The 17,765-nt window shown below is 37.3% G+C and overlaps 1 protein-coding gene across 11 annotated transcripts in view; it reads right to left on the reverse strand.

The window, feature by feature from the left end:
• The window catches only part of MTA3 (metastasis associated 1 family member 3), a 213,421-nt gene that overhangs the window by 18,218 nt on the left and 177,438 nt on the right, over positions 1 to 17,765 (reverse strand). For 6 of the 11 annotated variants that reach the window (XR_010835568.1, XR_009338216.2, XM_067007678.1 and 3 more), the window contains exons 12-15: positions 12,921 to 13,045; positions 9,701 to 9,852; positions 8,614 to 8,836; positions 1,127 to 1,213 (exon numbers count right to left, since the gene is read on the reverse strand). Coding sequence is in view for 6 of the 11 variants with exons in the window: in XM_067007678.1 (XP_066863779.1) it covers positions 1,127 to 1,213; positions 8,614 to 8,836; positions 9,701 to 9,852; positions 12,921 to 13,045 (587 nt within the window). In the remaining 5 variants the exon portion in view is untranslated. The remainder of the gene's footprint in view (positions 1 to 1,126; positions 1,214 to 8,613; positions 8,837 to 9,700; positions 9,853 to 12,920; positions 13,046 to 17,765) is intronic. The other 5 variants (XR_010835569.1, XR_010835567.1, XM_067007677.1 and 2 more) reach the window with 3 other exon arrangements.

The following is a 17,765-nucleotide window of genomic DNA, read 5'->3' on the forward strand; positions in this document are numbered from 1 at the left end:
CCTGAGGAATAAAACAGGAAATAAGGTGGCAAAGTAACATCAAAGAAGGAGCTATGCACTTCTGACTCCTAGGATGCTTGGATGAGGACCAGATAATACACCAACTTTAAGGCTACACTTTGATTTTTAAAAGACTGGATGTCTTAAGTATGAGCACTTCACAAATATACATCTTTCTGACAGAGTCATAAGGTTCAATGCAACTCTGAGAACATACTTCACTTTTACTGAGAAGGTGAAAAAGCAAGAATATTAGAATCATAAAAACATGCCATTATAGCTTCTAGGTATAGTAGGAACCATTTTAGCAGTCATTATTTTGTAAATTATTTATCTTAAAACTTTCCAAAAAAAAAGGTTATTGCCTAGTAATTTTATACTATTCTTAATTATGATATTTCAAAATGTAAATGGAACCATCATCTTTGGTGACTTCCAAGTTAAATAACATGATAAAAACCAGAAAGCAATACTAATGCTTTCCTTTCAAGTAACCTTAATTGGCACATTAAAACTATAAATATTGTTTAAAGGTGGGTTAAAAGCCAGTTTTATCTGTTTTTTTCTTTTAAAAGTAAATAAACCAATCTTTCTCTATTTAAGGGAAGGGGTGAGGTGGGTTTGAAATAGTGGAAGGATCTAAATAAAAATATTAAGAATATTCATCCTTAACTTTATAATAACCTAGAATGGTGACAGATGGTAATTAGAATTATCACAGTGATCATCCTGTAATGTGTATAAATGGCAGATCACTATGTGGTGATCCTGAAACTAATATAACATTGTAAGTCAATTATACTTCAGTTAAAAAAAAAATTCATCCTCTAATAATTTAGTGATTCTTATTTTCCTTTTTGCTTAATCTGTATTTATATCCATAAATATACATTACATTTTTATTCATGATATTTTCAGAAAAAGTAAACCTATCTATAACTCTGTATGTTTTGTGTGTGTTTTGGTAATAAAAATAAAAGTTTCTGAAATAAACTGACTATATATATGAAGGTATCCAACTGCAGCTACTTGAAAGGCTTGCATTTAATTTAGCCATATCAATTTTGAATAGCCAATTATAAGATACAGAAATTGTTGAGTTTTTCTTCTATTAGGAAATACCCACCTAAATACCCAATGATACATGCCAAAGGCTTCCTAGTGCTTTTGCTTTTCAGTGGACTTCCAGATAGGTCCGCATGTCTGTCTGCATCTGAGGAGAGAGAAACACGGAGACAACCAATGAGGCTGATTTCTCTGCCTATGCTATGTACACCACAGAAATAAAATGTGCAAGTGGAAAACAGTGCAAAAAATTCACCAGATTCCTCCATAATTTCCTTTGGGGCTTAAGAAAACCGTTTTCAGTTCTGGTTCAAATTCCTGAATGGGATTTTACCTGGAGAATACTCACTTTAAAGTCCCTTATGAATGTAGCTAACACACATCTTACATGCACATGCTTTCTTTCTGTGCATGCTCATCTGTAAAATAGCCATGGCATTTCTACATTACAGTAGGAAAACTTCCATAAAGTATGAGGTGTTATCAGTCCTAATGGAAGATAAATCTGGCATGGAAGACAAAAATGACAGCTGACAAAGGCAACACACTTGACCATCCCTGACCTAGATGGAATGGGTCTCTATGGAGGAGTCTTCATCTATCACGATTAAATTCAATTCCATTAGATTAGAGCTTCCCAAAAGTAAAAATGGGTCATTTGGTTTTATCACTAGTTTTTCTATCCTTCATATCCTACTATGACGTCATTAGTGCTGAGATTTAAAAGGTTACCTGTATGCAGACAGGTATTTCATCCAATAGTCAGAATAGTAAAATACTGTGATGGATATTAGTTCATAGAGGTCACATCATACTCCTCATACCCTACCATAAGACAGTTCAGAGAAAAATAAAGCATACAACACAAACACTCTCTGCGTTTTAATTAGCTGTCATTAGATGGAAGAGTAGATGTGAAACATGGCTGCCTCTCATACCAAAGAGTTAAGCTGTAGAGTCTGAAGCAACAAAAACAATGTGTATTGAAATGTTTTTTAAATTTGCACATATTGTCATAAAGCTTAACAGAGTAGCTTTAGCTGATATGATTCTGCTGTTTATGCCTTTTCCCACCTTCACATTTTTCACAAAAATGTCCTACAGATTTTCTGTGGCTGAGACCACATTTCTAGGCCTACATACAGGAAATTTTCTTTGACATCCACAGGGATTCTCTGCACTATTAGTGTTAAAAATGTATAATTCAATCTGGAACTTCAAATGATCTAAAATTAAAAATTAACTTTTTCATTAGCTCTACCCCTCTCAACAAGGAAACTCTTTTCCAATAACTATTAAACAGGAAAAGGTGGGAAAGCAGCATTTAAAAATATTGAAATAGACAAAGCACAAACTGCAGCCTGGAATCTGAATACATATCACAAGCACTGGCTAATTACTATTCAACCACTGACAACTGTAAATGGTCCAGTTTCTTTTCCTCCTACTCAGCTGATTTCCTTTGAGCAAAAAAATTTACTAAGCTATGAAGCTTTTCACCTGTTGTTGAATAATAGTGAAGATACAGTCAGAAATATAATAAGCATATTTTGGAGGAGTAATCTAAACAAACATTAAAAAGCAGCCCAAACCCTGCAAGGATCAAACACCTGTCAAATCACTGTGTGCTAACAGTAATAATTCCTTCCTAATATTACGAATTCACCTAAAATTCAAGTTCTACTTAAGAAGAGGACAAGAGAAGAAATTTATTTTCTATTAATAAAATAAAGCTTGAATGAATCATCTTAGTATTTGCTCAATGTTTTGGACAAAAACCATTACTGTATTACTAGTAATAAGATTAACTTTGCTCTTTATTCCAGTCTATAAGGCCCAAAGGAAAACTGCCAATGTGACTTCAAGTGATGAACTCCCACATGACTGTCACCTTGACAATAATCAACAAACCCATCAAAGGAGTCACCAACACAATACCCATAGACATTTCACTTTATATTAATCTGCTTTTAATTTCTCACTAAATTAGTAGGATTAATTATATAATGTTCCAAGTGAGAATTTACAGAGCACCTGAGTGGGAGATCAAAACTTTTTAGAAGGATCCATATTTCATCAATCTGCATTATATTTTATAGGAAGTAGTTGGTGGCAAGAACTATCAGTCTCAACCGTGAATAAATTAGGATGAAAGGTGAGTGCTAAGACTAACGCATGACTGTTTAACATAAAAATTGCATCCATTCAGTGATTATACCGAATATAAATAGAAAAAAATAGTTTCTGTCCGGAGGAAATGATCATAAACATAGATGATCAGGTCCACATTTGAGTTGATTAAAAAGAATCCTGGTCTGTACTCAAGACCAGGCCAGTGGTACCCTGCTCTCAAATTACTCACCTAACTATATTTAAAGAGATAATTAGTACCCATTAAAAGCACACAGGTGAAGAAAGCAACCTGAGAAATGCCTGAAGAAACCAGAAGGAATCCAAATCTGGCCAGAGGGAGAGCATTTTCACCTCACTCAAATGGCTTGACTGAGCACGAGGCATATTTCCCTGGCCTCCTAGAGGATGAGCTATATCTCCCTGAGGTAAACCTGGAAAAAGTTACCTTTTTTTTGCAACTCATGACTATCTTTCTAAAATGTTTTGGAAATATTAGAGGGAAAAATAAAACAGAAAACTTGCAAAAAGTACATACTGAATTAAAATTCACAAATATATCTCACATGGGCCTTCAAAACTGCTATCAAAGTAAAACCATCCATAGAATTTTCTTATAGGAATTATAAAGGCATTTCTAAACAAGACATAAAACACATGTGCCATTAAAGAAATTTTTTTAAAAGATAAATTCAACTACTTAAAAAAATCTGCTTGGCAAATAAAAAATCAAAGACAAAATGGGGGACATATTTGCATTACAGATCAAGAGCTAACTTCCTTAAAATATAAAAAGTTCCCATGAGTCAGTAAGACTTTTAATAGAAAACAGGCCAGGGGCAAAAACAGTTGACAAAAAAGGAAATACAAATGGTTGTCAAATATATGCAAAATTTTCTACCTCATTCAAAATGAGAAATGCAAGCTAATATAACTTACATGTCACCTGTCAACTAGTGAAGGGTTTCAGAGATGGGTAACACTGCTGGCAAGGTTCTAGAGAAACAGGCTCTCTCTAGACACTGTGGTGGGAATGCAAATCAGTTTTTCTGAGGGCAACTGGGCAGTAACTATCAAAATTCAGAATGGAAGTTGCTTGACACAGATGTTTTACTTTTAGGGATTTAACCTGTAAGCTACATGCACATTTCATACATCAGTCTTAAATGATATCTGTATATTTGTTGCAATACTACTTGTAATAAAAAGGGATTGGAAACAACCTAATTTTTTTAAAATAGAAGTACTGGCTCAAGTACAAAACAGACTATTATGCAGCTGATAAAAAAAGGAGGTGGGACTTCCCTGGCTGTCCAGTGGTTAAGACTCCATGCTTCCAATGCAGGGAGCACAGGTTCAATCCCTGGTCGGGGAACTAAGAGCCTGCATGCCACACGGCCAAATATAAATAAATATACTTTAAAAAAAAAAAGAAAGAAAATCACCTCCACACACAAAAAAAAGAGGATGTAGCTCTCAATGTACTAGTATTGAATGGCCTCCAAGATACGTTAAGTAAAAAAGGCAACGTGCAGAACATTAACGTCTGTACAAAAACAAAAAATACACCTTCTTAGTTTCTTAGAGATACACAGGATGTCTCTGGATACTTTAGACACTGATGACAATGGTTACCTCTAAAAGAGGTAGGAATGGGAATGGCGTTGTACCTTTAAAAAAATTTAAAGTATCCATTCAAAGACAAATTTTTATTAAAATAATAAACTACCAAAATAAACAAGCCAAAACTGTTCTCCTAATGTTAGAACTTAAAATTTCACCAAACTTTATACAATTATTAATAGTAACTTTCACTGAGAAACCTCTAGAAATCTCATAAAGTATATAACAAGTTTCTTCTGAATATGGGCCCTTGGGATAATACTTCTGAAGTCGATTTAGCATCTTCAAACAGAAAAAAAGGGCTCCAGGTATCCCTTGAAAACATTCATACTGGGGAATGGTGCTGTCATTCAAGTCTCGTGTGTTATCAACTCAGAAACTACTTAATTATCCACGCAAGCTACAGAGGGGGCAGGTAAGTCATTTGGATCCATTTCTCTGGGGACTTTTGCTTCATCTCTGAAATGCTAATATACTACTTCTACTTAACCTCAGTCTCTGGATCTTGAGTCTCAAATAGAAGCCCTGTGTTCATCAGGTGTGGGATGATTTTACAGATCTTTGACAAGTCAGTCATCCAGTAACTCAGTGGTAAAGTCTCATGAAAGTAACATAGGAGGAAAACCATCATCATTATATTATGGCTTTTTTTAATGAGCGGAGGGGTGTCAAGGGGAAGCAGGGGCAGGCTGTCTGAAACTTGATGCTGTTAAAACCAAGCAGTTGGTCTGCAAATCTTGTCAAGGACATCGTACTTTTCTTTATGCAACGTTTTGGGTTTTGGTCTAGCAATCCATTTTTATTAAGCACTATCTACATGGTAGAACTGGCTCAGGCACTGTACCGATGTCAGCAATTTTTAGCATGGACTTACATATTTACATATAAAGGTATATCATTCAAATAAACAGGCATTTGGGATTTGGTTTTAACAGTCATTTTTTACATCTATATCTATATCTATAAAACGCATGTTGGTCATGGTGTATAGTTATTTCAAGTTTTTTAAAAAGTTTTAGTAGGAAATATATTCCCATGACTTTTTAATAGGAAATATATTCCTATGACTCAAAATTGAAAAAGTTTAGAAGGATGAATAGTAAGTAAGTAAGTCTCCTTCCCACCCTTTTCCCTCAGCCTCCCAGTTTCCCTTCCCAAAGATATTACTTCTTACATTTTCCTGCGATACTTTATGGATATGCAAACAAAGATTTCCCTGCTCACTATATTGTATTCCTTAACACCAGTTTCTTAATGAAAATAAAGGCCAGAGAGCACTGCTGTAACAAATTTAAAAAAAAAACAAAACTTCCTCTAAACAAGGATTAACTTGTAAGTCGAGATCTGAAAGTTATGACTATGGTCTCCCCCATGTAACAGAATTTATCTCCTCAGCTCCCCACTTCTTCACTCTTCTGAAGTCTGATACCCCATCAACTCTGGCTGTGATACTGGCTGTGGTGTTGCTGCCAAAGCCAGGAGCCATGGAAGGGGTCAACTTCTACACTTCTTATAAAAGGAAGAGTCTCAAGTTCACAGGCAAAGCTAGTTTCCTTTTCCAATATTATAAAGAATTATTCTAAATGCATTAATTGGAGCTCTTGATCTATCAATATCTTTACAATTACAAACTTTCACCTGATCTGAAAGTCATTCATCATCACGGTGATTCTTAACTTTTGGGGGGAGGGACAGGGTCACCACTGCCTTTGAGAAACCAAGGAAAGCTTACCCCCAAAAACCACAAAAAACAAACAGAAAAACAAATACAGCTTTAACCTCCCCCTGGACCATAAACATGGTTGCATACGGACATCGGGTTATTAACATCTAATCTTGCTAACAAGCCAAGATCAAGGAATCTGCTAAAGAGGTTGTGACAAGGTACAAATATAAGAAGGGAGAAGATAATGCAAGAAGCAATTAGATGCTAGGAAAAGAGTTCAATAGCTGCTTGCTGGGTGGGGGGACTGGGACTGAGTAGGTGGCTGCTGAAACTTTATAGTTTTAAATTTCAAGGTAAAATTATTCTGAGAATCTGATTCTACGTGTAACTTGACCAATGAAGCTAAATACAAAATAAAATATGCTCCGTGACTCTCATCACAACAAAGGAGTCTGTTCTTTTATTACCATTATCATTATTATAGCTATATGTTTGTAGAAATAAAATACAGGTAATTTAATCTTGACCCTTTTTTAGTAGCATGGCCTTTTAACTGAGAAAAATTAAAATAAGGTGACACAAAAACATACTTCATTGAAGAATCATCAAAATAAAGACAATTTGCAAATTAACTGAGAAATTAACAGAAGCTTAATGAGAAACAGAAGCTTCCTCAGAAGCCAATTTAGTTGGTGACAGTTTCTTTTCCATTCATAGCAACAAAGATGATCCTGGAGCCTGGCCAATTTTAATGGAAGAATTTCATTCACTTTCTTTCTTATGTGTTTTTTATTTTTTATATTTAAGAAATTATATATAAATGTATATGTTTTAAATCAGTTAAGCCGTTTATTCATGGATATAAATATTTTCTAGTTCCTTAAAATGGTAAGAAAGTGATAACATAAATCCATGAACTCAGAAATGCTAGCACAAAACCTCAATATACATGCCTAAGTTCTCACATATACATGAGTTTCATGTAGCTAAGTTTCCCCTCCATGGGACGCAGAGATTACTTCCAATTTCTACTCACTTTACAAAGCACTTTTCTTCTTCTTATAAAGCTTTTACCTGTAAGTTTTAAAGACTTTCAAGTGTTCTGTTGAAAATTATCTTTAGGAACAAAAAACACTTTTCAATCATCACTCCTTTTACAGATACCCTCTTTAAATCAAAACGGAACATCTCATAATAAGAAATTTCTTATCTCACAGATAGAGTTATCTACTGAATGTCTTTAAGATTTCCTACCTGTTAAGCCAGACAGCAAGTTTTCTCATCCCATAGGGAAAAAAAGTTGCATGGCTCTAACATGCTAAACAGGAATGTAACTAAAAGTAGCAAGACTAGAATCAGAGTTCACACACAAATTATGGACACATTTAGGGGTACATGGTAATAACAGAACAACCTGCAATTCATTGGTACATATGACCTTTGTTCTAACAACAACAAAAAAACATAAGCAAGACTGAATGTGTTGATAATGAGTAATAAAGTCATGTAAATGTTATGTAGTAATGTATATGGTATATGATTATGAAATGGAAACCAAACTGGACAAATAGAAAGAATGCTCAACCACAAATTCAGACACTAGCTTGTAAAAATTAAATGTTTTTCAGAAAATTCACCCAAAAATCTTTAAAATTCATTTATAATTTGCTAAATCTTCTAATTTGTTATGAAACACTGTATATTTCCAGAATATTGTATGATAATTGTAAAAGGTTTGTGGGAAATTGAGAAGTTTACAAAGACATACAATTTCTCATTAGTGTAAATTGGCAAATTTTATTCTACCTTATAGGTAAAAATCCCTCTTCGATAAGGGCTTTCAGGTAATTCCATTACAAAACCCCACTGGATAGGATCACCTCCCACCAATCTTTTGCTGAGCACTACTTTCTCATAAAGACTGCAGAAGTTTCAATGTTTTCAGGTTGGCATTATACAAATGGCAGCAGACAAAACAATGTTAAAAAAAAAATAAACCAAATAAAAGGCTGTACACAAGAACTTATGTTTATTGCAAACAAAAACAAAAACAAAAAGAGAGAGAGAGGGAAAGAGAGGAAATGGTCAGAAGCACAACATATAAGGTTAAGAATTTAAAAGCATCTTACATTCTGCCCTAATGGCAGCATAATTAATAGGAACAAACGGCCGTCTTGCTGCCTGCCGCAGCCGGAGGGTATTTTTGCAGACCTGACGAGCAAATTTTGTGAAATATGTAGTGTGAAGGAAGAAAGCTTGACGGGTCTTCACTGCAGACTTTGGGCTCCCAGTGTTTCGGACCGGCATCCCCTGCATGGCCTGGCGAGACATGTGACTTCGAACTCGAGGGTCCTATAAAATCAGACACCAACAAACATGTAAAGAACAGAATTTGTCAAAATACAATACTCCTTGCATCCTTTTCAAAGAAAAGTGCAGTTTTTAAGTCTTTCACTGAAGAATCTATAACTTATTACAGGGGAGAGAATTTTAAAGTATGTACTTTGGAGTAGGAGGTGGGGAGTAGAGAAGGAAGCTGGGTGAAAGTAAGGGTGTCTGTGATCCTATATTTTTTTCTCCTAAATTGACCTTAACAATCCAAAATCACATTCACAACAGTAAAAAATTGCCAGGGGAGAGACTATTTAAAATATATATATATTGAAGGGGGTCCTTAAATCTTGTTAGCTCTCAAAAAGAACAAGTTCCCTCTGGTAGACATAGGTGCTTGGTATCTGCCACCTATGAGAATTTTACCAAAATCATATTTTAACTGTTGTTCACCTCAAGATTGAGTCCATGCCTTCTTGTCTCTCCTATGATAGCCCAGGGACAGTAAGAATGCTCAGTTTGTACTTATTACTTTATGCAATAAAACACATTTTCAACAGTACCGAAAGGTTGCAAACTGTTTCCAAAAAAGCCATTAAAACCAGTATTTAATTTGTAAGCTCTCTACTCATGCTAACACCTCCCACACACATCGTTCTTGTTCTGAGTAATCTCTCAAGTCCGATATTTTGAATACCTGAAAAAATTGGATTTGTCCATGCCCCTATCTCCATACCCACCCCTCAACGTTTCAGTACTACGTTTAGCTATAATAGCTTTGTTTGTTTTTAACTTATCTTATACTGTACTTCTGTTTCCAAGGAATGATCCAGGTGCTGAAAAACACTACATTTCTCAACACTAAAAAGACTACTGCTTATGTACCTCTGTAGCTGGGCTGGGAGGTAACTTCTCCTCTTCCGACTGGGTGGGCATTTTCAGGCCTCCATATTTTTTCCAATAGAGCCAGCAGGTTGCACATAACCTACACTGCATATTAGGTGGGCCCCAAGAATACCACTGATGAGACTGTGTAGCTAAAGATGGAGGAAAAATAAGAAAACACAAAGAATGCGACATAACTTGTAATATCAATACACATATGGTCAAATATTTCAAAAATATTCCAAAGCCATCTTTAGTTTACAATGTAATTTTTCTTCTTCCAGTTTACCCGACAAACAGGAAAGTCTAATACATGTATGTATTTGTCAAGTGAGAATTCATTAAACCATTTATTTCTATAGATATCAAGTGCCTGTGGCCCTTACTAAGAGGGGCCATTAGGTGAAGTGCCCTATATTATACATTGTGCTGCTGGAGTTTTTGTTGGTTCATTAAAAACATTTTGTACAATATTAAATATTAAAAATATTGTGTACATTTCTGGAAATAAGTTATCAGAAAGGTATTATTAAACTAAATCCAGGTTTTCAAACCTGTGGTTCAGAGACTACCTCAGGGTTTAAAGTGCTTAGAGGGACCCCTCAGATAAAGGTAGAAGTCTGACAGAAACAGGGATCTGTTTTCCATTCCTTTATTTTAATCAATAGATAAAATAATTATTTTACTTTTTCTCTCTTTAAAAACAGAATCCTTTTCCAGACTGTAAGTCCCTGTCAAGTGAGCATGTGTAGCCAACATCACGGCATGCTTAAGACGTGACAGCTCGATTGATTCATTCCTGAGCTAAACACTACAAACTTGTGCTATTTTGCTCTGAAGTTTAAAATACTGCCATGTAACATTTAAAGTATGCCCACAATGGATCTGAAGTTTAACACAGAAAACACTGATGATGAACACTAAGTTAATAAGGTACATAAAATTATGATTCTGTAAGTTTGTCTAGGAATATCCTTCCCTGGATCTGTAAGTTACCTTTATCAGGTCAAAACGTTCAAACAGCACATCAGGGTGTCAACTAACACTTTATAAACCAATGTCAAAAAGAGAAGATATAGTGATCATTATAGTCAAACTATCTCTTAGTTTGTTGAAAATGATACTGTGAACCCATCATGTATTATTTTGGGAGGACTCCTTGCAAATAGCAGCCTAAAAACCTTTCCTCTTGTAATTTAAAAACAAATAGTAAAATAAGTTGATTTTTTTAAAAAACACAAATTTTAAGAATCCTAAATATTAGGCATGGGCCTATTTTGGATTCTGAATATAAAATTTCACTCATATTTAAATATACATTTTCACCCAAATTAATCATGACATGTCATTTTAGTATGTCAACAAATGCCTTTCTCTTTAAATAATTAACTCAAATTCAATGAAAGTGACAAATAGAAAACACCAAATTCTATCTTTCTATAAAGATAAAACTTATATGCATATTATAGTAAGATACATTTTATAATAGATTATTTAATACATGGACCTACAATTAAAATTGCTTATTTGTCATGCACACATAAAAATGGTGAAATAATTATTTAAAGGGATATGTGAGACTACATATAACATGAAAGGGGTTTATAAGGCAAAAATAAGACACATTAAGCCACTACCACTTGTCTGCAGGATTCTTCTTATTTTCATTTAAATATAAATGAAGTTCAAAATCTAATTGCCAACTCAAAAACAGTTATGCAATCCATGTAAAATTTTGACCAAAAGAATAATCTTCGGGCTTCCCTGGAGGCACAGTGGTTAAGAATCCGCCTGCCAATGCAGGGGACACCAGTTCGAGCCCTGGTCCGGGAAGATCCCACATGCCACAGAGCAACTAAGCCCCATGCGCCACAACTACTGAGCCTGCGCTCTAGAGCCTGAGAGCCACAACTGCTGAGCCCACGTGCCTAGAGCTCTTGCTCTGCTCCCATCTACTGCAATGAGAAGCCCGCACACTGCAACAAAGAGTAGCCCCCACTTGCTGCAACTAGAGAAAGCCCGCACACAGCAGCAAAGACCCAATGCAGCAATAATTAAATAAATATTTATTTTTAAAAAAAATCTAATTTTCCACAGAGTGTTTCCCTTTGTTCTCTCATACTGCAGAAAATGGTTAGACATATGCTATTTCTGTGAAGATAGCAATCTCCCTGGCTCACACTTTTTTTGGTTGCAGGAAAGATAATTTTATGATTTGGCTTTAAAAGCCTTTTTCAATGCTGTAGCCTGGTGTGGAGTATGGAGCAGAGTCAAAAATGTCCCTCATCCCTACGTCCTTAGGGCAGCAGGCTACCCACCCCGCGCCCACAAGAGCTGCTGAGAGACAAAAACTGGGCACCAAGTAGACTTTTAATAAATATGAGTGTCTTTCCCTCTTCCACCCCAGGCCACTTTGATTGGAAGGAAACATAGATGCCCGTGTCACCAATGCCCCATTTAAGAGATTACACTGTCGTTTGAGGTTTTAAATAAATACTAAAAATGTATCTGGGACTTCCCTGGAGGTCCAGTGGTTAAGACTCAGCATTTCCACTGCAGAGGGCATGGGTTCAATCCCCATTTGGGGAACCCCACATGCCTCGAGGCGCAGCCAAAAAAACCCTACCCTGCTAGGTCGACTACCTAGCCCTTCATTTCACCATCCCAATTTAACATCCAGGGCAAATATAATACTGCCGGCACTGGGTAGTTTTTTTTACATGGATAAATACTGACAAATAGACTGGGGCCCTGAGGCCAAAAGTATCATAAAACAGCATCTCCCAAGCCAGTGCTCTAAGGGAACCTCATCTGAGGATTATAAATAGCAGTTTATCCACACGCAGGTCTTCCCTACAAAATTATTTGGAGCCTTTAATTTGTCAAAACATACTGAGAAACAACCAAAAGGGGGTTTGGTATATTTCACGGGACCATGGTTTGCACAAAGCTAATAACAGCTCTGAATACAGCTTAGCACACACTGCTCAACAAACCCAGGACGCCACAGAAGCAAATCAAAGGAAACCCAATACCTAAACTCAGTGTCCAGGTGGAAGGTAAGGATGGGCACCTGGTTCACTCTGAGGCTACGTTATTCTGCCCTCTGCTCAGTGCTGACCTCTCGCACCTCCCGCCCGGCAGTGCCAGCACAATTCCCTGCCCTTCACCCGCAACAGGCATCAAAGGGGCGGCAGAAGCCCTACTGGAGAAAACTTACCATAGCAGCTCTCACAGGCTCGCCCTAGGAGAGGGTTCTGCGGCTGGAATGCGGTTCCCACGGCTCCATTCACAGCACCAGGTTTGCCATTGCTGGTGGATATTTGGTTGGGATTTGGTTTGCTGCTTTCAATGAAATATAAAGTGAAGTGATAAAAATGACTTGCATAACAAGGTAAAAGGCTCTACATTTCATTACTGATTTATCTTAACTACACATAAATAAACATTTGAGTGTTTGGTGAAAAAGAAATAAACTGGTAAAAGTAAGGTGTTAAAATGAACCCAAACCATTTATTTTTACAAACCAAGGTTAAGTAAATACCAATCTCTTAAGCCTGACGCTCACAAAATAAATACACTGTATCTCTTCTCCACCCAAACACAATTTCCTTAGGACACCCTCTGATAAATTGGAAAGATACAACTTATTAAACTTTATCACCTATCATAAATTCTCCTGAGAATATAATTTTTGGATTAAATAATTAAGCCAAAGGTAGTGTGTTATGTTTAGAGAAAACCACTGTCCCATTCCAGCTGGTGCTGACTCCACGCATTGGCTCTCAAGGGAACTACATGAAAGCCACATGCCCAACAGAGATAATGTGGATATCAGCAAGGCATATCTCAAGAGGTAAAAGTTAGCATTTCAGGAGATTGTGACCACTCGTGATTTCTATTATGTTTGATTTTTTTTTTTTGCGGTACGCGGGCCTCTCACTGTTGTGGCCTCTCCTGTTGCGGAGCACAGGCTCCGGACGCGCAGGCTCAGTGGCCATGGCTCATGGGCCCAGCCGCTCCGCGGCATGTGGGATCCTCCCGGACCGGGGCACGAACCCGTATCCCCTGCATCGGCAGGCTGACTCCCAACCACTGCGCCACCAGGGAAGCCCAATTATGTTTGAATTTTTATGACGAAGACTAAGTAGTACTTGAAATTAGAAAAACCAATAAATGTATTTGAGGCATTTCTTTTCAAGAGGAAAAAGTTATATCTATCAGATTTCCAGAGGCCATAATTCCTCACAAACATGTAACCCAGATTGTCTTGGTATTTACTGAGCAAACATGGCTCACTTTTTCCCATCTCAGGTAGCCTAACTCCCCTGCTTATCAGCCATGCCTAAGAACATGTACAGGTGTACATAGTATGTCCTCAATACACTCATAATTCATTTAACGTATATTTATTCAGTGCCCAGTAAACAAAAGTGCCGACATCATTGCATTCTAGAGGAGCTTTCATGTCTATTTGCTGAGCAAAAAATAAGCCAAGTAAATTAGCAAATTATTTGTTAGTAATGAATGCCGAATGACTAAATGCAGACCATACTCTGTCTTCCTGTGGCTTGTGAAGTAATGAGAGTTCACAACTATTAAGACACCTGGAGTTTCATCACAGAGTAGGCTCGTGAGTTTCCTTTTTGCTGGTTCTCATTCCCACACTTACATTTACCAGTGAAAGTCTAATATGTAAACTTGGCCTGACAACAAATTAAGATTTCTTTCTGGGCTTCCCTGGAGGTGCAGTGGTTAAGAATCGGCCTGCCAATGCAGGGGACACGGGTTTGATCCCTGGTCTGGGAAGATTCCACATGCCACGGAGCAACTAAGCCCATATGCCACAACTACTGAGCCTGCGCTCTAGAGCTTGCGAACCACAACTACTGAAGCCCACACACCTAGAGCCCGTGCTTTGCAACAAGAGAAGCCACCGCAATGAGAAGCCCGTGGACCACAACGAAGATTAGCCCCCGCTCGCCGCCAACTAGAGAAAGCCCGCGCGCAGCAACAAAGACCCAACACAGCCAAAAATAATAAAAATAAATACAATTTTTTAAAAAATAAGATTTCTTTCTGGCATTGTTACTGTAATTCTTAGCTGATGCCCCATCGCCACCCCAGAAGAAATCATTTAACCTCTGTGTGCACTGAGGGCCCTATTCTATAAACAGGGCTATTATTTACACTTCAAATCTGTGCCAGCAATGTATTGTGGAGAGAAATTGGTTTTAAAGACACATTTTAAACCAGACAGAACATATTTCTCCTCTTACAGTTTTCAGTTGGAAAAGTACAAAGTTAAAAGTGGTGATTCAGAATGACTAAGATTTCCAAGGGTATGTAAAAATATTTCTGATTTTTAAAATCTACTGTACATAGAAAGAAGTAGTAGCCCCTTGAAGTCAAATGGCTGATAATGTCAGAAGGCTTTCTCCAAATATGAACATTTCTGACATTTAACACAGGGAAAAATATATGTATTAAGAGAGCTAATACAAATTTACAGTTGAGCAGCCTGAAAAAAGAAAGAGTAAAAACAACTTTAGTTGTTCAACTGAATCTAGAATGTTATTTGACTGAATAAACCACTGACCTTAATTCTAACAATCACAAAAGGAAAATGAGTGTGCAAAGATGGAATATAGACAGGTGAACCACTTAAAACATGTTTTGCAAAACCAAGTACCTACAGGTTACTTCTCAGGGGACAAATGGTTAATGGCAATGTGACCATTTGAATAAAGACAAACATTTTTTTTAAAGTTTTTAAAGCTGCATTATATGAAACTGCCCTTCCTTTATCTAATGCTCAAACCTTTCCTCCCCTCATCTATGCTCCAGATTGCAGCCCCCCTGCCCTCTTGAGAACTTTGTACACTCGATTCTCTTTCCTGGACCCTCATTACCAGGGAAACATATTTCTCCATTTCTCCGTATTTAAAAAACTCCCCCATTACTCTATCCACACTCACCCCCCAAGGCCAAGAACTCTCTCGACTGCCTCTTCCAGCCAGTTTTCCTGAGAGCTGCTAATCTTCACTGTCTGCAGCCCTTAGCACTCTATTAAAGATTACCATCGACCTCCATGTTGCTAAATTCCCTATTTTTCATTAGCATTTGACACCGTTAACCACTTTCCCTCCTTGAAAGACACTCCTCTCTCAGGTTGTGTGATAATGCGCTCACCTGGCTATCCTTTTTCAGCTATCATACTCTGATATATTGAACAGATTTCCTCAAGTTTGGTCCAAGGCTCTTTTTTCTTATTACTCTAAGAAATCTCATCCATAGTTTCAAGCACAATATTATATGCTGATGAAGCTCAAATATGGACCTCTAGCCCAGGACTTTCTCCTGAGTTTAAGACCAATATATCTGACAGCATATTCAACACCTCTTTTTGGAGAAAACAAACTCAAAATGACCCAACCTGGTTCTCTGCTGCAGTTTCTCATCATGGTGAACAGCACAGCACCCCACCTAGTTAACTGAGCTAGCCAGAAACCTGGGACTCAGCTTGACATCTCCCCTCTATCTCTCCATACAAGTCAATCACCTCTAAGTAGCATACCATTTCCAGGCCACAGCTCTAGGTCAAGCTACCATCATCTTTCTTCTCCAAGAACGTCCTAATTGGTGCTCTTATATCCACTCCCATTTCCCCATACCATTTTCCAAAACGTAGCCAGTAATCTTAAAGTCCGTAGAAATTTAATCATGACACTTACTTGCTTACGGTCCAATCCCACTGTTCATCAGATGGCTAACCCCTGGCCCCTGCGTACCATATTGGTCTCCCATGGCTCACCACTCCCTTCATACCAGCCACACTGCCTTTCTCTCACCTCCTTAACTCTGCTCTGCCCCTTCCCATCTCACAATCCCATTGGCCTGGAAAGGCTCCATCACCTGAATGATCCCTCCTCTACAGTTCACTCAAACTCACCTCCACAAGGAATCTCTCCTGACAGCATCAACTGAGTGTGGTCCCCAGAACAAACGGTCACACCATCTCTTTTTCATCATCAGAGTACTCAACACACTGGGCGACCGACTAGCTGTTTGGCATCTGTCTCCCTCACAATAGAATGCAGGCTCCAGAAGACAACGTGTCTTCTTAACTGATCTACCTCTAGTACTGAACAGAGAGAGTGCTTTGCATATGTATAGGAGACTGCCAGTCTCAAAAGAATGACAGTAAAAATAATTCTTGAGGATTCGCTGGTGGCCCAGTGGTTAGGACTTGGTGCTTTCACTGCCATGGGCCTGGATTTGATCCCTGGTCAAGGAACTAAGATCCCACAAGCCATGTAGCGCAGCATCCCCTCCCCCCAAAAACTTAATCTAGTATTTGTTTTAAAATAATATTTCAGAGTTAATTGGGAAATTCTTCAAAGAACTTAGATTCTTATCCAACTCAACAGTACAGATTCATAACAGAATCTATTATGAATAATAAATTCATAATAAATAGAATTCATATATTCTATTTATATACATGATTTATATAACGTTTTTTAAAAGTATGATTAGAAACTGTCTTGATCTTCAAAAATCATTCACTTGGATCAGGGGTTGGCAGAGTAAATGTTTTAAGCTTCGTGGGTATTATAATTTCTGTCGCAACCACTGAGCACTGCCATTGTAGCACAAAAGCAGACAGAGACAATACATAAATGAATGAACATGGCTGTATTCCATAACACTTTATTTACAAAAACCGGTGGCAGGTCAGATTTGGCCCACATACTGGTCTTTGACTTAGTCTTTGACTTAGATCAAGGCTTAGATCAAGACTCCAAAGTCAATGAACAGAATAGCAACAATTATCTGGGTTCTTTGCTGAAAACTGGCTAAATGTACTTTTCCTTTGATGTGACAGCACTGCAAAGCACAAGAAAGCTGGTATACTTGTTTTTGAAAATCTAAGACACATGAATCACAGCAGTGTTTTCTTTGCGGAGTTGTTCTTTTATAGATTAGTCAAATAAAACATATAATTTTCTAAAATATTAGAAAACCACTCTGCAGGGAGGACGTTACAGCTCTGAATAAAAAT

Source organism: Kogia breviceps, chromosome 11 (genome assembly GCF_026419965.1).
Source record: "Kogia breviceps isolate mKogBre1 chromosome 11, mKogBre1 haplotype 1, whole genome shotgun sequence".
Classification (NCBI taxonomy): Eukaryota; Metazoa; Chordata; class Mammalia; order Artiodactyla; family Physeteridae; genus Kogia; species Kogia breviceps.